This window comes from Hevea brasiliensis, chromosome 3 (assembly GCF_030052815.1).
Source record: "Hevea brasiliensis isolate MT/VB/25A 57/8 chromosome 3, ASM3005281v1, whole genome shotgun sequence".
NCBI classification, from domain to species: domain Eukaryota; kingdom Viridiplantae; phylum Streptophyta; class Magnoliopsida; order Malpighiales; family Euphorbiaceae; genus Hevea; species Hevea brasiliensis.
Window position 1 is genome coordinate 97,162,028 of NC_079495.1, and position 23,756 is coordinate 97,185,783.

The window sequence follows — 23,756 nt, forward strand, 5'->3', positions numbered from 1 at the left end:
ACTCACTTATTGTGGTAATCATGCAATATCGATGTCAGCCATTTAAAAAATTACAAACTAAACACATGCATGCACACATACACATGCACTCTTCCATGGATGCTTTTGGCTGGTTGGTCTTGTTTATATTATATAAATTAAGGTACCGCAAATGGCATGATTTCGATTGAAATTAACTTAATATAATATGTAATAGCATATGCACAAGACCTACCTTTCCTGGTGATTGAAAGATGCATTTCCTCATGAGTTTGTTGACTATATATCACCTATAAGGTTACATGCATGCACCTAGCTAATATCGATTGACTATAAAATAAAATAAAATAAAATAAAATCATATATAATATATATATATTCAACCGTTCTTGCATTACCATCCTATCCAAAGTCAATTTTCATACACTATTCTACTTTGCCTTACGTTTCCTTCTTTTCTTTTTATCACTTGATGTTTACATATAGCGAGTGGAATAAAAAAAATTGAGTTAGTGGAGTCAAAAAATTATATAAAATAATTAATAATAAATTATTGAGTAAAAAAATATAATAATATAATTAAAAAATATATAATAATACATGTAAATTTTTTATATGTAACAAGAATAGATTAAAAACTAAACAAAAATAATTTCGTAAAATAAATGAAAATGAATCATTTGGATTTAAAATACTAAATAAAGAAGCAATTTGGTATTTATCTTAATAAAATGGTTGTTAAGCTTTTGAAATTATAAATTTATGAACGGATAAAATAGCTCTTCTTTATAATAGTACAAATTGGTAACTTAATAAACTTTTCGTTTGAATATTTCCTTTATTTGAAACATATCATAACAATTATACATATTATGTTTCTCACAAAAATAAAAAAAGGCAAAAACAATTAATAGAGAATAAAAATAATAAAAAAAAGGTGAAAGAGGAGAAAATATTGTAATTCTTGTAAATATGAGAATAAGAATAAGATGAAAAGTAGAATTGGAGAGAAAGTTAAGGCTTTCTTGAAAATAATATTATAAGTAGATTTTTTTTTTAAATTTTTATTTCTATTGACTTAACATTCTATAAAAATTTATGGATAACATCCTTTTAATTTGTCTTTTTTTTTTATTTGGTGGTAAATAACTTTTGCATAATTATTATTATTTTTTTTTAATTGAATGAATTTTTTTATAATTATTTAAAAAAAAAAGAAATTGAATGAATTTTTTATATTATCAACTTTTGAGTAGGTCCTTAGTAATTTTTTAATATAATTTTCCTTATTAGGTAACGTTATAATAAATTAAATAATAATTAAAATATAAGGCCTATCGTTTATTTTATTTGGGGCGATGCAAAATCATAATAGATAAAACCGACCATCATCAGAAAATCCAATATAAGTTAGCTAGCTTATTAGGGTCGACAACGTCAATCCAAATCTACTCTACAAGCCATTAGACCGACACTTATTGAAAATATTAAATAAATTCACTCTAAGTGTCCCATCTGCATATGTAATACGGGATATGTAAAATGACATAAATATAAAATTAATAATTGTGTTTATAAAAATAACACCTACCAAATTTATTATTAGATGAATTTGATATATTTAAATATCTAATATTGTAAATTATAAAAAAAAATGAAAATTTTAAAAAAATAAGGTGTAAAGTTTAATTCAACGCCTGAATTCATAGCTAATATTTAACATTGTCAAATTGAACATTTGATCTATTTACAGTACAATTATTCAAATTGGGTCATTTAAATCCAATTAAGAGTATGTTTCTCCTTTTGAATTCTTTTTGGGCTACCAATTAGTGTTTTTATCAATAATTACCCTCCATCTCTTTTCCCTTGTGTTTCTTGTTTTTTTTTTTTTTTTATAATTTTTAGATTTGTGTTGATGTGTGCCGAATGCACCAATTAAAAATATTCTATATAAACTACCTATATATAGAGTAAGCAGAGGTCGATCTCACAGGGAGTAAATAAATGCAAATAAGAAAGCAGATCTTAGAGACACAAATAAACAAAAAAAATTTAGAAAACACAAAATAATCACCTAATTATCAAACTGAATATGCAATAAAATAAAAATGGGTTTTGATTTATAATCGCTAAATTACTTAAGCTAAAACTATTGGGAATGTGCAAGTGTGAGATTCCCACATCAAAAAAAGATGGAACGAATGAGAGACATATAAGTGGAAATGATTTATAGACTCATTACCTTAAGGTTTTGGGTTGGATGTGGTGTCACGCCCATGAGTGTGTTCTTTCACAAAGCCCATCAAAGAAGGATTCCCTCCAAGCGCTTTGGGCTCCCCAGATCTCTAACAAGAAATTATTATTTTTATGTGGCTTGAATTTTGGATATGTGTTAATGGACCTGAATTATGACTCGACCCAAAAGTTTTGTGTGCCACTGATCTCTTTAGGGGTGCGAGGGCAATGTTCCTGTGGTATGGGTCAATATAAATATTATAATATTCTACCCTTTGTGATAGAGTTGTGAGATATTTGGAAAACACACTAAGGTTAAAGTTTGAGAGTTCTGAGTGATTGTATCTTGCTCTTTTCATTATATTGAAATTTTTTTCTTGTTTTGCCTGTGAACGTAGATTTTATAATTGAACCATGTAAATCCTGTGTTATTGTTCTTCTCTTTTCTTATACTATGTGATTGTGTGTGTTTCTTAGATTTGTGTGCCTATTACAATAAACTGGTATTAGAGCTTTATACGCACAATCTAGATTTATAGATGGCATCGTCTTCAATGAAATTTGAGATAGAGAAGTTTGATAGTGGATCAAGTTTCAGTCTGTAGAAGATTAAAATCAAATCTTTCTTAATCCTGTAAGGTTTATGAAAGGTAATCAAGGATAACTTTTTAGAAGGTATGAAAGAGACGGAGAAGGTTGATATGAAGAAAAGAGCCTTGAGTGCGATTTTCATGAGCGTAACTGATAATGTCCTACATGAGATTGCTAGTGAAAGCTTAGAATCTGCAGCATGAAAGAAATTGGAGGAGTTGTACTCTGCTAAATCGATGACCAAGCGCCCGTATATGAAGAAAAGGCTTTACAAAATGAGAATGAGCGAATGTATGCCCATTAAAGAACATTTGAATGAATTTAATTCAATCATGATGGATCTAAAGAATATTGATATTGATATTAATAGTGAGGATCAAGTCCTTATTGTGTTATATTCTTTGCCACCCTCCTATGAGACTTTTGTTGATACTCTATTGTATGGAAAATTAAGCTAGTATTTTACTAGATAATATTAGTAATTCTCTAAAATTGAAGGAGTTTAAAAAGAATTTTTCAGATAATAGAGAAAGATTTGAGGGGAAAGGTTTGGTGAGCAGGGGAAGAACATATTCAAGGGAGGGTTCTTCCAGCATAAAGAAATATAAGGCCAGATCTAAGTTAAGAATGAAAAAGGCTAACTGCTTTGAGTGCGGGGATAAGGTCACTACAGAAGAGACTGTCCCAAGTTGAAAAATACAAAGGGAAAATATCCAGAAAGTTCTGCGAATTTTGTTGATAGGCTTAGCAATTCTGATGGCAACGATAGTACTGGGGATTTTTATCCGTGAGTTCATATCATAGATAAAATTCCTGGATTTGTTGATATTGGCGCTACTTATAATATGTGTCCACACAGAAATTGGTTTGTCACTTACAAATAGATGAGTGTTAAGGTGTTTCTAAGCAATGATCATGCATTACCTATTAAAGGAATTAATAACATCAGATTAAGGATGTTTGATGGCGTTATCAAAACTATAAAGTGTTGGCATGTCCCAAGGTTGAGAGGAACCTGATTTCTCTTAGGACACTTGACTCTCATAGATTCAGATACCATACAGAGAATGAAGTTCTCAAAGTATGCAAGGGCTCTATGATACTCATGAAGAGCAGTTTGGTTTCAAGATTATATTTTCTTCAGGGCAGTACAATTTCAGGGAAAACTGTAGTAGCATCCAGAAGTAATAATCAGAATAAGACTCAATTGTGGCATCTACATCTTAGTCATATGAGTAAAAAAGGGTTATCTGTGTTGAGCAAGTGGGATTTGTTAGACAAGCAAAAAACAGAATCTGTGGATTTTTGTGAACATTATGTGTTTGGTAAACAGTCCAAGGTGAAGTTCGATAAAAAGGCAGTGCGCAAGACCAGAGGAACGGTGGATTATATACACTCAGATCTATGGGGTCCTAACAAAATCCCTTCCATGACTTTTATTGATCATTACTCTCGGATGGCTTGGGTGTATTTCTTGAAAAAAAATGATGAGGCATTTTCAACCTTTGTAAAGTAGAAGACGATGGTTGAGAAGCAAACAAAAAAGAAGGTCAAGCTTCTTAGAACTGATAATGGGTTGGAATTTTGCAATCGTGAACTCGACGCATTTTGCAGCAATGAAGGCATAGTGAGACACCATACTTGTACAAGGACACCACAACAAAATGGTATTGGAGAACGCATGAATAGAATGTTTTGTGATAAAGCACAAAGCATGCTCTCACATTTAGGTTTGGGGAAGGATTTCTGGGCTGAAGTAATTAATACAGCCTATTTCTTGGTTAATAGATCTTCATCTATAGCTATTGAGTGCAAAACTTTTTTTCAGATCTGATCCGATTCACTTGTTGATTACTCTCAGTTGAGAGTGTTTGGTCGCCCTACTTATGCTCATGTGAGGGATGGTAAGTTTGAGCCGAGGGCAAAAAAAATGCATATTTCTAGGGTATGCATTTGGAGTAAAAGGCTACAAGTTATGGTGCAATGATTCAAAGTCTCCAAGATTAATTATCAGTAGGGATGTGATTTTTAATGAGTCTGCTTCATTGGATAGTCAGAGGGAGAAGTCAATAGCAAAATCAGATCATGGTGTCAAAGAACAAGTGGAGCTTGAAATTGATACTTCAGTAGTTCAGTTCAATGATTCAAAGGATGAGGTGCAAGATCCTGATCAACAAGGGGATACACCTGAGCAACAATAACATGAACTATATAGCATTATAACTGGTAGAAAAAAAAGAAAGATTATACCCTTGTAAAGATATGCATATGCAAATCTAGTTGTGTGTGCCTTGTCAGTTGCTAAGACAGTTGATGTGCATGAACCCAACAATTATAGAGAAGTTATTTCTTATTCCAATGCAAATCAGTGGGTTAGTGCTATGGGTGAAGAAATTGAATCTTTTTACAAGAATTAGATTTAGGATTTGTAACATTGCTTAAGGGACAAAAAGAGGTAGGCTGCAAATGTGTGTTCAAGAAAAAGGAAGGCACTCCAGGGGTTAAGCACCTTGATATAAGGCACAATTGATAGCAAATAGCTTTACTCAGAAGGAGGGATTGACTTTAATGAACTTTTTTCTCCATTTGTGAAGCACAATTCTATCAGAGTCTTACTTGCTATAATTGTGGTTCATGATCTAAAGCTTGAGCAACCAGATGTGAAGATAGCATTTTTGCATAGTGAGCTAGAGGAGAAAATTTATATGAGTCAGCCTAAAGGATTTGTCATTCCAGGCATGGAAAATCATGTTTGTTTGCTTAAGAAATCTTTATATGGTCTAAAACAGTCGCCTAGATAGTGGTATAAAAGATTTGATACATTCATAGTTCATAATGGCTTTATGCATAGTTCATATGACAGTTTTATGTATCATAGGAAGCTTTTAGATGATTCCTTTGTCTATTTGCTATTGTATGTGGATGAAATGCTTATTGCTATTAAAAGCATGTCGCAAATTAACACTCTGAAAAACCAGTTGAGTGATGAGTTTGAGATGAAGGATTTAGGTGCTGCAAAGAAGATATTGTGAATGGAAATTACTAGGGATAGAAGTGTTGGGAAGCTTTTCTTGTCTCAACAGGCCTATATTGAGAAAGTGCTTAGGCATTTCAACATGAATAATGCTAAGCCTATGACTATTCTGTTTGCTGCCCATTTCAAGTTATCTGCAGACATGTCACCAAAAATAGAAGAGGAGATAGAGCACATGTCCAATGTTCCCTATTTGAGTGCTGTTGGTAACATCATGTATGCTATGGTTTGCACCCGACATAACATTTCACATGTAGTTAATATTATGAGTAGATACATGGCGTGTCCTAGGAAAGAACATTGGCAACTAGTGAAAGGATTCTGAGGTATTTAAAGAGTACTATAGATGTTAGTATGACATTCAACAGGGCCAAAATGACTGATTCAGTTATTGCTATGTGAATTCAGATTTTACAGGGGACTTAGACAAGAGGAGATCTCTGACAGATTATTTGTTTACTCTCTCTAGAAGTGCTATCAGTTGGATAGCAATGTTGTAAGTTACAGTTGCTTTGTCTACCACAAAAAGATGAATATATGACTTTAGCAAAGGCAGTAAAGGAAGCTTTATAGTTACAGAGTTTGGTGGGTATTCTTGGGTTGATACAGAATAAGCTAATAGTATCTTGTGACAGTTAGAGTACAATACATCTTACAAAGAATCAGATGTACCATAAGTGAACTAAGCACATTAATGTTAGATATCACTTCATTCGAGATATTGTATCTCAGGGGATTATAGTTGTGCAGAAAGTTTCAACACATGATAATCCAGCAGATATGATGACCAAGAGAGTCCCAGTTAGCATGTTTAGGTATTGCCTAGACTTGGTTGGTGTTTGTAATACTCAGTAGTGCCCTTATGAGGGCATATGGCAAGCAGAGTGTTTGCGGTTATTTTGTTGATGATAGAGGAAATTCAAGCAAAAGGGAAGAATTATTATTTTTATGTAACTTGAATTTTTGATATGTTATAATGGATTTGAATTATGACCCGACCCGAAGGCTTGACGTTACCACTGATCTCTTTAGGGTTGCGGGGGCAACGCACTCGTGGTATGGACTAGTATAAATATTGTAATATTTTACACTTTGCGGTAGAACTGTGAGATATTCAAAAAATATAATGGGGTTAGAGTTTGAGAGTTCTGAGTGATTGTATCTTGTTCTTTTTATCATAGTGAAATTTTTCTCTTGTCTTACCAGTGGACGTAAATCTTACGGTCAAACCACGTAAATCCTATATTATTATTCTTCTTTTTTCTTACACTGTGTGATTGTGTGTGTTTCTTAGATTTGCGTGCCTGTTATAACAAAAACTAAGAATGCTAGGATGTAAATCTAAAACTAATGACACTTATGATTACCTAACACAACCAAATTGTAACAAATTCAATAGAGAGGGTATATCCACCATGTAACATGTATCAATCATTAACTAAAGATGTAAATTTATTCAATTGAGTAAATTGGTTATAGAAGTTAATAACTTCCTTATCTTTCCTTACATATTAGATTAACCAGGAAGTACTCTACAATTAATCCTTTACCATCGTACTCAATCTAAGACTAGAACAGCTTATAATTAGGTTTAATGGTAGCATTAATATTACAAAGACATCCCAATTCAAAGTAACAAACTCATTCAATATGGTTCATTCAACCTAGATACTCATCTTTATAATAAAATAAATCATTATGTACTACTTGTAGTAAGATTATTCAAACTATTATGTACTCAAATTATCTAAACTTAGCAATATGTTTTCATGCACAATTAATTAGTTGGCTACCCTAACTAATCATACATCTAACATTCTTAACATACACCAAAAGATAAGTGATACTCAATATAGAAGAAATTTGGATTTTATTAAACTCAAATCAAAGTCTCATGATAACATATTCTATGGCTTCAAGTATCTCCCTACTAAATTACAAAACTACTCACACATAACTAAGAACATTAAATATAAACAAATTAACAACAAAAAAAAAGAGAGAAAAGCATGCTGCCTCTTATGAATGGAATTTGATCAACTTGAATCTGATGTTGATAATGATGCCATACACTCCAAAGGATGTAGAAGCACTCCACAAGCCAAAAGGAAGAAAAAGAAATCACACCAGCAACTAGATCAAGCAATCGATACCTTTGAATGCACAAAGAGAAAATTTAGCCACTTTGAGTATAAGGAAATATATTCTCTCTAGATCTATATTTTAAACCCTTTTTATAGCGAAAAATAAGTTAACTCAGACTCCATATTTAATTTGGAAGTCCTAGTTACATTCTGACTTAAAACTCTCTTAACAATCCTAGTTAAAGTAGGAAAACAAGTTAAAAACCAGTCTCCTTATATAGATCTGCCACTTGCACAACCTAAGGGACCCACACACCTCAATTCTATTTATTTTGGGCCTTAAATAAGATAATTAAACCTGCCAATTAAGACCCTAACACCTAGTCCCGCATAGTTCAACATAAAGAGCCCAAACACACTCAACATGTGACCTTTAATGTAATCTACCTCAATTGCACTCATTTTTCATATAACACCTCAAAATATGTCAGTTAAGGTCTATCTAAGCCTATAAGGTCAAATTCACACTCTAAATAATAGCTCACATAAAAGCTCCATTAAGGCTATCCAAAAAAGCTTAACATGAGTTGATGTCCGAATCTGTTTATTTTTCACCATTAGCCTCTAAATACCATGAATAAGATACCTCTAACCCCATTTTGCCATTAGCTAACTCCTTATCAAAATCGTAGCTCTTTTTATCTTAAAATGCTTCATGCGTGTTTTGCTTCATGTGTGTTTTACTTCTTTTTGTGCTCGATTCACTTCTTTATGCTTCATAAGCTCTTACATGCTCTTATAAACACCTAAAAATATAAAATAAGTATTAATAAGCTGATTGAATAAGAAACAAACTCAAAAGACTATGTATGCAATGATAAAGATATGATATTTTAAGCAATTATCATGTGCCTTTTTAAAACAGATTCTAAGTTATGTACTCGTATCTATTCTTGTTGATAAATACTGCATTATTTGCTTCATTCTTAGTAATGATTTATTTTGTTTTATTTCTATTTTTATGGTTATTCATCTTAGTGGATGATTTTTTCTGTCTCCACTTTATGAGTTGTTTAGATGTTTTATTTTGTTATTTAAATATGATAGCAGTACGAGGTGCAAATTTTTCTTCATAAAATGTGAAAATTTGAATGTTATCAAATTGGACTCGTAGAAAAATCATGAAGTCAAACAATGGATGTAGATCACTATCATATAGAGCATGCTTCCTGCCAGTTGACCAAATTAAATACTTTATCAACATTATTGAACACTAAAAATCAAGATTATTAATATTATTATTTTTTATACAAGTAGTTTATGTTGAATATACTTATGCAAAAATATAGTAACGCAATAATTTGTATTTCGTTTTGTATTCTATTTCTAATTAATAAAATATAATTTCCTCTAAAAAAGGGTTTCTCACTGTTCTGCACTATAGAAGTATGTAAACTACAAAAAAATAAAATAAACACACACAATACCATAATTTACATGGTTTATCCTCTTATCATATGTCTACATTCACGAGCATATCATTTTTCACTATTAATAAATAAATTATCAATCACAACTTCAAAACTATATTACCCATCAATCCAACCACGCCCAATATAACCCTCACTACAGTAACTCTTCATAGTAAATACATTAGTAGTCCCTATCAGTCTCCTCTATACATAACCCAAAATATTTACTACTTTAATTACATTATAAACCATAGTAGATGTCTTCAACTACAATAGAAAATAGTCCATTATGGACTATGCCATTCTCCACATTAGGTTGAAAGCCTTACTCCCTCCATGGGACTGTAATAAGTAGGGCCCTCATCAATTGGCAAAATTACTCCTCAGCAATTGCCAAAGCCCTTCTCTGTAATGGGTAGAAGCTCTCTCTATGGGCAATGCCACTCTCTTCAATAAGCAAAACCAAATAATCTCTCTACAATACTCCTATTTAAAATATTAGTCCCCTCAGTCCTAATCTAATTAAGAATCTAACTCAATTTAGGCATAACACTAAAATAAAAGTTCTACTATATATAGGAAATATTCTTCTATTCTATTAAGTAATATTTCTCACACTTAAATTGGAAAAAAGATGTCTTCCAAATCCAGTAGAATTTTGGGTTACAAATCTAATAATCTTTACATTGACTCAAAATTCATCAACTATTGCATACCTTTAATTTTTGGGCAATTTCAATCATCAAATCTCCATACTTGAGCTCAAACCCTTCAATTCTTCTACTCTTCAATTTTCATCTTAGGTGTAACTTGCTTCTTTCTTCAAAAAATTCTCATGTCATCAACTTTATTAATTTTGCATCAAGAGCTCCATTGTGAATTCAACTCTCTACTTACCACCTTGAACTTGCATGACCATTGTTGCATGTGCGACTTTTTAAATGGCTTACTCCACTTTCAACCAAACTCACCAAGAACATCCCCATCTTTGAAACCAATTATTGTGCCCCACAAAAGTGTGTAAACTGCAATAAAATAAAACAAATACCCCAAATACCAAAATTTATATGGTTCACCCTCTCATTATAAGATTACATCCACGAGATTCATATGAAGATTTTTAAGGTGGAATATGAGTTTCCTCCCTACATTTCATTGAATGCCAAGAGATTGATTTCCAAGCTTATTATTGTTGATCCAAAGAGGAGAATCACAATCCCTCATATAAGGCATTGTATGTGTCAAGCTTGTTTGAAAGTAAGGAAAAATTGAGTTTAGTGTTCACAGAAGTGCCTAGCAAGTCTCATTATGAATAGGTAGTCTTGCAAAAAAAGCATGATGTATGACTCTTTGAAAATTTTGTGGTTTGTGATTAAAGAGAAGCCTTGATTTGTATATTTTTAATTGAATCTAGATTTTATTGAAAGATTTGTTTGTTGATTGTGATTATTGGAAGTCTTGATTTATTTTTTTTATCATTATTGTAATTTGTTGAGGGAGGGAAAGAGAGGAGAGAGAGAAGGAGAGAGGGTACAAATAAATAAGGTGAGGAAATCAATCTTAGGTTCACCTGGAATTAATTCATTACGAAGATGGTGTTATTTTTTTTTAGTATTTCTTTTGCACATTTGAAACATGCAATGTTTTTTGGATTAAACGAACTAACTACAATAGTTGTATTTTGGCTGAAAGACCTATTTAGGCCCTTAAGATTAATTATATCCAATAATTAAATTGACCCTTGAAAAAATTTGTTTTCAATTAAGCTTTTCAACTTAAAATTTTAGCAAAAATTAACCTTTAACTTGAAATTTTCGTTCTAATCATCCAAAACTATGCATGCCTAGCATGTGAGGATTTAGATGTTAAAATCATTTATTTATGAGTCCCAAAGTCATCTTCTTCCTTATGTTATCGCAATCGACTCTCCCTTCCCCCTCTTCCCTCTTAAACTAACAGTCCATTCCTACTTTTCCTTTGCCTCATCTTGCTCTTCCAACTTCTACAAACTCACAATTACCACATCATTGCCATTTCACTATGGCCACACCAACATTAATGCACACCTTTGCTTTAGGAAAAACTTCTCATAGTTGATACCATCTTCCTCACCAACGAGTCTAGTTGCCCCATAGTCTTTTCTTTGGTGTTTCCCAAAACTCTCATAGCGTTCAACATCTTGAACTCTTTGCCCCGTGCCAAAACTTGATCGACCAAAGAATCAATAACAGGAATATTTATGTCTGATGAATATCTACTAAAAAGAAGGGATGTGTATATTACTATTTTACTTATTATAATGGCCAAAATTTTAGGATTATAAACTCAAAACGAAGTGTTGAAGTGAATGAGTGAAATAAAAATTTTTGAGTCAGTTTTTGTACAATCACGAGTCTATTTGCTCGATAGATTTGTATTTTTCTATGTGAATTGGAAGATTTAGGAAGAAAAATGGTTATCTATTCTTTTAAGAATTCGATTAAAAAGGACTCAATTAATCTTTTTGTTTATGAGTCACACGTAACTTTGAGCTTCTTATAAAAACTCTTGTTCTGAAATAGAACACTTGAATAGAAAATTAGAAATGCATTAAATGCACAAGAGTTGTTGTTGATACCTCAACAATTTAGAAGTTTGAATTGACTTTTTCTGCTTTGACATCACCACTACCTAAGACACTAGTGCAATTTATTGTTTATCATGATTGCTCACCATTGATGCTCATCGTGGCCTTGCTAAGTTCTTGCAAGACTCTGCAATTGTTGGTACTCATGGATATCTATAGCTCTAGGTATGATTCTTTTTCTTGGTCAATTAGGAAAGGAAGGATTTTGATGGAGAGTGAGAGAGGAGAGAATCTCAATCCAGATGAAATGGTCAAATTTTGAGCTCATTAACGACTCTTTAACAATGTTGAATTTTGGACTAATTTAGCAATTTTAAAAATTTAGGTTTATTTGGCTGTAAATCTTTTCAAAGGTCAATTTACTATTTGGTATAACCTTATGTTAATTAAGTTTGAAAGTTTAATTTGAATTATATTGGACATAGCCTACAAATTTGGAAGCTAAATTAAACTTTATGCTAAAAATCAAAATGAGTTGAATTAAAATTTTTATATTATTCAAGTCTTAGATTATAATTTTTTTTCACAATAAAAAAAATTGAATCTAATTATATATTTTATACAGTCAAGGTTTTTTTTTTCCTCGCCCCCAAATATTTTTATTTTATTTTTTATTTTTAAAAATTTTTTAATTTAACAATAACTAAATATTATTTCGTTTAATTTTTTTTTCCTTGTGTGAGATTTTTTTTTCTTTTTTTTTTTAACTTTTTTTAATTATTTTAAATTGAACTCTGAAAATAATTAAACGACTTTCAACAATATTTAAAATATATGTTCTTAAAAAATTATTTTACAGCCTCTCAACCTCAGTAATAATCGAGATGAATCATATTAATTACTCTAATTACACTTGGTTAATATTATAAAAATTAATAAATTAATTAATTTTTAAAAATAAAAGTAAATTATAATTTGAAATGAAAAAAAAAACTTATTTTTATAAAATAAGAGAAATAAAAGTTTTTATCTATCAATTATTTTATTTTTATTTTATTAATTAATTAAATTTTATAATACAATTTCTTTTATAAAAACCGAAACTTGACGTGCACAAAAACTCAAAACAGAAAACGACGTAAGCTTATTATTATTGTAACATGTGGCTATATTTGGTTTTGCTTAAAAATTAAGCATTCTTATCAAGTGAAGAATAAGACAGCCAAACATAAACACGCATGACTTTTAATCATGTGTGTTAGAAAACTAAACATGCTTATCACCATATTTTGATAACTCAAAATGCTGGTTAATATTGTCTGAATTTTAAAGTATAATGTCAATTTTCTATATCATCAACAGCAAGAAAACACTAAAAAAATAAAGAGCTGAAAGCACAATATATACTAGAACTCTAATTTGCCCCATTTGGCCAAAGAGATTTCTAGAGCTACATTTAATATAGAATATGGAAGATATAATATATATGAGGCTTTATTTGTCATCTCCTAAACAATAATATTTAAATTTATGGATGAGGGGGGTGATGTTGAATTTGGCTACATATAATAAAATAAAAGAAATTAAAAGTCAAGAATATGAATGAGACATCTGATAGAAATGTATGAACAACTCTGCCCATTAGGTTATGGCCACATAATTATTATGTTATTTAATTTGTTGTTATTATGATAAACAAAAACATCAAGTTGGGAACTGGTTTCAATTTTAAAAATGGAAAAAAAAAATAAAAATCAAGTGAGCAATTTGATGGCCAACTGCAACATTGAAATTCAATGCAAAATCATGTATGCAGAGCTGGGGAAGCTTAGATTATATTTTATGGGGAAGGCTTAGCTAGGTTGAGATGGATTCATTAGTTAAATTCAATCCAAGCCTCAGTTTGTTTGTTTAGTACAAAATATTATTTTATATCTTTTTAATATTTTGAGCATTTAAAAAAATAGTCAATAAATTTTTTATAAAAAAAATAAATTATTTTTTAAATTTTAATAATTTTATTAAAATATAAAAATATTTATAATGGTATAACACACATTATTAATTTAATATTATAATTAAATAATAAAAATATTTTAAAATTTTTAATATAAATTATTTTTTAAAAAATAAATAGAGATTCAATGAAAAAAAATATATAATAATTTATAATATATTAACAGATAAAAAAGAAAGATGAGTTGTAATAGTAAAATTAGCGAATACTAGCATCTGTGTAAACTAGTTGCACACGTGGATTATTACGACGGTAAAGTAGTCAGAAAATGTTGAAAAATTAACTGCGATTTAACCTATGATTGGGAACTTTATTTAAAATAAAATGAAAGAGGAAAATATAGAAGAAAAATAAAAATAATATAAAGTTATTTTTTTATTTAAATATTAGAGAGAAAAATAAAAATATAAAATAATTTTTTAAATAGTCAAATATTTATTTTTTATTTAAAATTAAAATGAATAATTATAAAAATAAAAAATAATTTTTTTATTATTTATTTATTTTTTTAAATAAAAAAAAAATAAATAATAATATTCATTAATTATTTTTCACCATTATTTTTTTATTTTTCTTAATTTTTTTTTTATTTTTAAATAAAAAAATTTATCTTGTTTTCCCCAATCCAAGCATAGCCTTGGTTTACGGCCGACAAAATAAAAAGAAGCGACGAGAGTTGTTGGCCGGGACGCAACAGTGCAAGTACAGACAGACAAGTGGGTGGGGGCCGCAACGCTTCACTTTCACCGTACACGTGTTCATTTTCCACTTAAAAATTTAGATTCCGAATGTACCAAGTACCCAACTATTAGTTTTTTGGAATCACGAGGTTAGTGGGGCCCCCCTTCGACTGTCTGATTACTGTTTGTGTCCGGTGAAATCGTAAAAAATTCAAAATTGATCTCCAACTGATTATTACTTGAAGTTTTCTTGAGCTGCTATTTTCTTTATTATAAAGGCATTAGTTAAACAGCAATTAAAATTTAATATAAATCATATATATTTAATTATAATTAACATCTTAATATGATAAAATTATATCAATATCAGTATTTGTAATAATCATATAATAAGTTGATTATAGTTCACATCTTTAAGAAATAATTTTCATTTAAATAAATATTAATTTAAAATAATAAAATATTTACAATTAAAATTATATTAAAATTGAAATTGTGTCAACCAAGCACAAAAATTAGAAATAAAGATCCTAAAATCTTAAATAAGAAAATAAAAAGGTTATCAAATCATATTCTAAAAAATCACTATTTAGCTGTCAAAAGAAAGAAAAAACTAATATTTTTATTAATTATAAATTTATTATAATATTTAAAATATGTTTAATAGAAGGTTAAAAAATTAAAATTTAAATATTATCTTTATAAATTTTAATATTTAAAAATAATAATTATTAACTTAAATCATTTCTTTAAATATCCCAATAACATTAATAAAAAGTTAAAAATTATAAAAATAAATTACATTTTATTAACTTTATATCAAACACACCTTGTAAAGGTAAGACTAGAGATTTGTATTTGGGGCTAAAATGGAGTACTAAAAAAATTAAATGAAATCTTAATAAAAATGTTAATGAATTAAAATAAAAATATATAATATTAAGAGATTAAAATTAAATAATATAAAAATATGAATAAAATTTGCATAAAAGTAGGGATTAAAATAAAAATAAAAATATTAAAGGGTCAAATAATAATTTTTATAAAAAATACACTAAAATTTATATGAAAATTTTAATTTAAAAAAAAAATTAAAGAAGGTAAATATAATTTTAAAAAAATTAAAATTTACGAGTGAATTTTTAATTTTAAAAACTTGGCCCTTTCTAAATAGGTCAGCCGCTGAGTATTTAGGGTTTTTTTTTTTCGTGGCTCTTGAAATCTCTTTCCAAACTTTCAAATCATGCACTTATTGCTGCTTGATCTTAGCCATTAACTCATAATTTTTTTACTTCACGTAATCAAATTACTAACTGTTAAAAATAGCAAACAGGATTTGATCTTGTAGACATTTTACTTAAGAAAATTATATCTCTATTATATTATTACTGCTAAGTAAAAAAGTAAATCCCTTTAAGATAACGAAGTAAAGATGAAATTCTACAAAATAATTATCGAATTCTTCAAGAAGAAATAGAAGATGAAAAAATTAAAAATCTTTAATTGAGTGCCCATCTTTTGAATATTGATATTTCATTTTTTTCATTAAAAATAATTTATATATAAAAATATTATTTATAAAATTTTTTTTAAAAAAATAATTTTAATAAAAACGTTTTAATTATTTGATTGTAATGTAATTATATTATGCATATATAAAGGTATTTATATTTTAATTAAATTATTAAAATTTAAAAAATAATTTTTATATTAAAAAGAGAAAGTTATTATTTTTAAAATAGTTTAATTTTTTTCTTAATTAAAAAAATATTTAAAATATAAAAAGTTAAAAAATATTTTAAAAATATTTATTTAATTTTTTTAAAGGTCAACTAAGTGCTCATTAAATATTATTTAACTCAGAAGTCAACTAAAAGCTGATTTAATTGAAATTTTAAAGTAATCTGCAAAATTTCCCTCCATCAAAATCTATTTGATTTGGTTTGTACTTTTCATCTGTTGTAATCTTTTTAATGCGAGACGAGTTTCCACTAAAAATAAAAAAAAGTTGATTCGATTAAATTCAATTAAAAAGTATAAATTAATTTAATTGATGTAATTTTATTTTTTTAAAAATTATTAAATTATCGGCAGTTTCTCATTGATAAAAAAAAAAATTTAATGATTAGCATTTTTTTTTTAATGATTACGCTACGTAAGGAGAGAAAAAGAATGGTCCAGGGCTGCTCTGCAGTATTCCATGTGCAGTGTACGCATGGGGACCATTTTATGGGGAACAGAGCCCTTAGCAGAGGACAGCGTCCTAAAAAGAAAGGGGTTGAGCTCGAGCAGAAGTGGAGTGTAGCTTAAGGCACCAGACAAACGAAATGAACCAATCCAACAAAAGGGCAAAAAGGCGCCCTACGTCATCAATGAGGCCTACTTCTTGGCTTTTTTCCTTTCTGATCCTCGTTAACCCTTTATTTATGACGCGCTGCGCAAGGCCCATAATATTGGACCTCAAACCTAGGCCTACGGAATGCAGATTAGGCAGTCCGTTTAAGGGCAGGTGAAAACCTAGCTCCAAAAATTCCCAATTATTATTCTTCCATATGCTCTACCATAGTTTGTTTTCAAACCAAAAATGTCAAAAAATTGTGTAATTAGCCTAATGGGTACTTCAATATTCGCATGATAAGTAGTTGCACCCATAGCAAGAACCTGAACCCTTCCACTATGGCCTGGCCAAGGATCCAGTCTTATAGGATTTGGTTTCTACTTCCACTTCTGGAAGCAGCATATTCTTCCTTCCTCGTAAGAAATTGACAATCTTGACTTGACCCTAAAGTGTTTGTGGAGGCAACACTGTCGAGCAAATATGCTGTCCAAAAACAATAAGCTGGTGGCATTTTATGAGCCAGCAAAATAATTCCCTATTATGTGTATCCCTTGGCATTCTCTACTTTTCTTTTGCATTAGACAGCTTTTGCAGTTAACCATTGTATTCCTTGCATAAAGCCTAGCTGCATGCATATTCTCTTGGGACCAAAAGAATAGAGCTTCTACATTTGTCACTTTGCATATTAGAGCTTCCACTTAAATTGATGAGGCAAATGCTTTCCCCAATAGAGAGGGCAATGAGCACGCGTGCATCCCCACCAAGAAAAAAAAATCACCATCAAAGACAAGCTCGAGGGTGATCATCAATGTATTATATATATTTTAAATCAATAAAGTTAGTTGGGCTACCACTACCTGATGATCTCAACTTGTTCCGGCCAGACCCTAGCCTTTTTAGCTCAGTAACTTAATGAAGGGCTCACACAAACTCACCCATTCACTGTTAACATCCCACGTCAATTTGAGATAAAGAGTAATATGCTCTCTTATAAACGTTGGAATCTCCTCCCTCTTTAAAATAATTCGTGGAGTGAATTAAACTGTAATATAAAATATTCCTCCGTTCATAAATAATAAATATATTTAGAGTTTTCATGATGATTAAAAAAAAATTAAATAACCTTATTTTCATAAAAGAATATTAATAATTTATTTAATTACCTTTTTTTAGAAATATAAAGAAACAAATATAATATAATAAATAACTAATTTAATTAAGAAAGAGGTGATAATATTAATTATAAAAAATTATATTAATATTTAGTGTATCTTATAGAGATAAAAGGTAAATTTGAAAAAAAAAATTAATTTTTCCTAATTTTTTAAATGTGATAAATAATTTTAAATAAAATAAAAAATTAAATGTGACTATTATTTATAGATGGAGGGAGTATTGCTCTTCATAAATAAATAATAATAATAATAATAATAATAATAATGGCACCTGGAAGCATTCCAATAAGTATATTGAGGACAGCTCACTGTTAGGTGCTAAATCTAAATTTAAGATTGCTAAGCAATCAATGGTCAAATTAAGCAAACATATGCCCCTAGCCTTTGAACATACGTTTGGTTGGGCACATCCAAGCAGGAGCAGCTAGTAGAAGCACTGTACACCTTCAGTACCCGTTGTACACTCATGGAATAATTTGTCGTTTGGCAATAGAATACAGTACAAGTGCAAATCCATCAGCGGCATTGCTCAAGACATGATTGGGCTGTGCTCGGTCGTCTTTGGGCTTTTTGATTCAAATCACTGAAAAATTGGTCTAAGTTTCCAAAATTCGGTCCATTGGAGTATATTTTTCTGTTCACTTCTATAAGTGGGAGAAATTAATGTGGTTAAACTAGTAAAATATGAAGTTGGAAAACACACACATATATATATATATGATATATTACATGCTATAAGTTTAACATTGAAATCAAACAACTAAAAGTATTTTCATCGAATATATTTTTTTAAAATGCATTTTTTATAAAAAATATTATATATATATATATATTACTTTTTATGAAATAAGCAGAGCCTTAATTTTGATATAGACAGCTCTAAGGCTAGATTAGAAAGTTAAGGTTAATATAATACACAAAATTGACTTATAATATTATTTTATTAAAGTTAAAAAAATAAAAATTTTGAAAAAGGCCTTAATTAAGTTGATGGAAAAAGAAAAAAGAGATTAAAAAGCTTCCCCTAACCTTGAATATAGTTGTCATTTCCATTATAACTTGGTCAATGAGAGTGGGCATATATATTAAATCTGTTTATTGTTAATGTATAGTAATCAATTAAATGTCAAAATCCATCACTAACTACTTATCTAGCTACCAATTTGTATGATTAATAAGGGGTTTTACTTAATTAAATTCCAAGTGATTAATTGTTAATTACTCGCATATATATATATATAACTAATTAATAAGAGAAAGAAAAGGTCTACTCCAATAATTATTGCTGTTTAATTATTTTATTGATAAAATTATTAGTTTTAAGCACACTTGCGAATTGGTCAAGGCATGATCATGATTCATATTCCACGCTGCGAACAATCTTGATTAATAAATGGAAAAATTATACTAATATAAAAGAGAAAATTAAAAAAAAAAAAAACTTGAAAATTGAAAATTAGATTGCCCACTTTGTCAGAAGAAGTTGAGAGAAAAGGACCTGCAGATTCCTTAAGTTGGCCATAGATGACCCTCTATAGACAGCACCTGAGGCTAGGTTGATGGGGTTGATATGTTTCTTTTTATTTGTTGGGGTTTAATTTGGATCTGTTCAAAAGGGAAAATAATACCAATTTGGACTGCGACAGTGTGACAACATTTCCCTTACCTAACCTTACCCTCTTCCACAATCGCACGCAGTTTTTGCTTTGGCTTAGGGTACACAGAGTTATCCATCTCTGCTTTGAAGGTAATGCTTATATATTTTAAAAGAAAAATTATTGGATTAAGAAAATGACAACTAGATTAATTTGTGACCGTCCGATGCGAATAATGACTTCATCTGCGATGTAGACAATGGAGTTGGTATTTGATGAGGCAAGCAAAGCATAAAATATAGCACGTTCTATTTTTTTTTTTTTTTTTAAATCATATTTCGTTTCTTGCTGGCTGCATCCCAAGTTTCTTTCTTTTCTTGGGTTTTACTTTGTTCTTGTTCTTTACGATTAATAAATAATAAGATAAATTATTATTTAGTCCTTATACATTGACAAAATTAATTATTTAATTATTATATTTTAAAAAATATACTGTTTAATTTTTATATTTTATGTCTATTAAACTATTTAGTATATTTATTAAATTTTAATTAATACTGGTCAACTTATTATTTAATTTTTTTATTTTAGTAAAACTAATTAATTATTATTATTTATTTTTTAGATAAACATATTAATTAATTCATGTAATTTAACTTTCTTAACTATTTAGTCTCATAATTATTTTTTATACTTAAACTACCCTAATCTTGTCCCCCTTATTTCTTTTTCATCCTCCCTTATTTCTCTCCTCATGTTTATTTATCTTTACACTCGCACTGTCCTCCCCCTTATTCTCTCTTTGTTGATAAAAATCGTACAAATTTTCTGCACAAAAAATTTAATCAGTTTTCTTGAATTTCTAAATAATAAAAAAAAATTATTTTTCAGTAAAAAAATACAAAAATAATGTACATGAAATTAAAAATTGAAAAAAAAAGAGTTAAATTCAGAATTAGTCTTTATATAGCAAAATTTCAAAAAGAGTTAAATTCAAAATTAGTTTTTATATAGCAAAATTTCTATTTTTATCTAAAAATATATTTTTTAAAATATTATATTTTTTAAAATATATGGATCAATTAATTAGTTTTACTAAAATAGGAGGACTAAATAGTAATGCTTTTTAAAATATAAAATCAATTAATTAGTTTTCTTATAATAGAAAGATTAAATAGTAATTTAAATAGTATGAATAATGAAAACTTCAATGAAATGATTCAATAATTTAACAGAATCAAAATAGAGGAACTAGATAGTGTAATTTTCAAAATATAGAGATCAAATAATTAATTTTTTTAAAATATAGGGACTAAATAATAATTTTTAGTATAAAGATTTTTCAAGAACCAAAGGTAAAGGTGTTGGATTTTTTTTTAAAAAAAATTTTGGCATAGATATATATACAGCCAGATTTGGATATATATGAACCCAAAGATTTTGACTGATGAAATGGATTGAGCTGCTAGAAACAGTAATGAGTAAAAATTAAGCAAACCAAAGGAAGACGCAAAAATCTTATTAAAAATTTATTAAAAAAAAAGTAGCAAAAATCTCAAATTCTCTGTGAAGTTAAATATAGTGAGCTAGCTAATCAGCTGATCGAATAGAAATGACACCATCCTACAGCTGTGGTAAGTTAAGAAATCAAATTAATTTCTTGGATCTTGAGAATAATATCTAACAATAATTTTCAAACAGATAAAAAACATTAGCCATTAGCTTCCAGCACGTTCATTGCTATGGAATTACAGCGAAGACAGAGAGATCTAAACTTGCTGTTCCTATTGAATTGGTGGAGAGATGGATATGGTTGTGCATGCATGTCAAATGTTTAAATGGTTGATTTCATTAGATTTTGCAAGAATACAACTGGCGCCTCAAGAGTCCTTCACCAGCTCTATCGAACGCCTTACTCTAAAACCACATTTAAACAAACTGACCCTAATAACAAATTAAAAAGAAAAATGAATTGTCGAATGTCTTAGAAAAAGAAATACTATAAAATCAAAAATCAACCAGCCATATTAAAAAAGCTCACACAAAACCCAACAAAACTATCAAAAGAATATTAAAAAATAGACATAAACAAGAGATTATTCAGTGAGGTTTGGTGAGATGTAAGAAAAGATATGAAATGAAAGGAAGATATGGATGGCCAGCTGCTAGCTGTGGATGTAAGTTTAGACAGAGCTTTCATATATTTTTCAAGGTCTTCGTGCGGGTTTCTATTGTAATTCTTGCGTGGCTTAGCGTGAAGAGCTGGACTCCATTAGTTTACTCCACGTCACCGCCCTCTCTGCCCCTTTTAAACCTTTCTCTCCCCTCCCTAGCCTCTCCAATTCCACCATCGCAACCTCAAAAGTCCAAGTCTCAAGTGTTCTTTTTCTTTTTTTTTTAAATCTCTCTCTCTCTCTCTCTCTCTGTGAGAAAAGAATAATGGAGGGTCTTATTCCTTTCGTGTATAGAGCCATAATGCAATACAAGAACGGCAAAGAAGGACCTCTAGGGTCATGGCTGAATGATTCTCCATCAGCTCACTACATGCGACTTCCAGGCGATTCAGGTCGGTTTCAGGCGTCTGAGATACGTCTTTTTGGATCCGATTGTGGCTTCTCTACCGCTACTTCAACATCTGCCAATTTCAATAGTACTACCACCCAAATTCTTGTATCCACCGGAGCTCAATCTCCACTCTGCCGGTTGACTCCTAGGCGCGTGGCTACATGATCATATCACATATGCTTGAAGAAGAAATTAAGCCGAAGGTGCAGAATTCTGTGTACCATATACATGGTAAGTTTATTTTCACGCATGATTGTTCATGTTTTCAGTTTATTTGAAGGTAATAAGCGTGTGGAAAACCGAAGGGGGAACACATGCTTTTGTGGGTATACTAGTGTGGAAGTGTGAAGGCAGAAAAAGGAATGCAGCATGTGGAAGACCAAAAGGGGACGCATGCATGCTTGTATATTGCAGTTAAATTTGTTGAATATCGTCAAGGTAACAGAGAAGTGAAGATCAGACTTATGTAAATACTGAATTGTAAGTAATGTTTGAGAAAAATTAATGTTTATTTGTACCCAAAAAAAGGAATTAATGATGTTTAAGAATGTTTGTTGGCCAGAAGGCAATGTTGTATTAACCAGAAACTCAATCTATATGCTTATTTTAATTTTGGTGTTTTCAGCAGTCAGTCTTTTTTTTTTTTTTATTGAGCTTATTTTCATCCGTCTGTAGAGTGGGAATGAAGGTATGTGAAAGTCAGAGATTGGAAAAAAATAAAAATAAAAATCTTAATCGATTGAAAAATTAATGAAAATAAATAAATAAATGATATGCATGCCATAGGTTGGCCGGTTGGCCGTTGTCGTTCTCGATGGGAAACTTGTTAGGTTCACGTCCCAATAGTAAAATAATCTGTTTCCACCAAAAAGTATTTAATAAGGGAGAAAAACGTTGTACATCGATACAAGTACAACTAATGGGAATTGAAAACGAAACAATACATCAACCTCTATTTGCCTTCTTTGTCATTTTTGGATAAATTACTATAATCTCCTTGTAATTTATTAAAATTACTCATGTATTTTACAAAATTAAATTCTTTAATTTTTTTTTGTTAAATTTCTGTCAAAAACTCAATTTATTTCAGCTTTAATCAAATAAACTAAGTAGATGGAGATTAAACGGTATAAATATTTAAGGCTAAAATGAGTAAACTAATATTATTTTCAACAAAATGATTAAAAAGTTCAATTTTACATAAAAACATGATAGTAATTTATCAAAGTTTTATTTATATAATATGCAAAAATGGGAAATAAAAATATTGAGATTTTTTAAAATATTTTTTATTATTTTTAATATTTGCAAAACATATCAAAAATGTATTTATAGTGATAAATAAATGATTCATCATCAATTTAGCGCCAAATTCCACCACTAATTCAAATTACTTCCTCTCCAATAACATTTAGCGATAAA

The 23,756-nt window shown here is 29.4% G+C and overlaps 1 protein-coding gene across 1 annotated transcript; it reads left to right on the forward strand.

The window, feature by feature from the left end:
• Positions 1–22,101: 22,101 nt before the first annotated feature.
• Positions 22,102–22,944, forward strand: LOC110631583 (uncharacterized). Its single transcript, XM_021779455.2, has one exon. The coding sequence runs from the start codon at positions 22,209–22,211 to the stop codon at positions 22,497–22,499; it is 291 nt and encodes a 96-aa protein (XP_021635147.1). The 5' UTR covers positions 22,102–22,208; the 3' UTR covers positions 22,500–22,944.
• The last annotated feature ends 812 nt before the right edge of the window (positions 22,945–23,756 follow it).

What these genes read in the sequence shown, in the direction of transcription:
- LOC110631583 (XM_021779455.2), top strand. Translation starts at nt 22,209, where the DNA reads ATGGAGGGTCTTATTCCTTTCGTGTATAGAGCCATAATGCAATACAAG.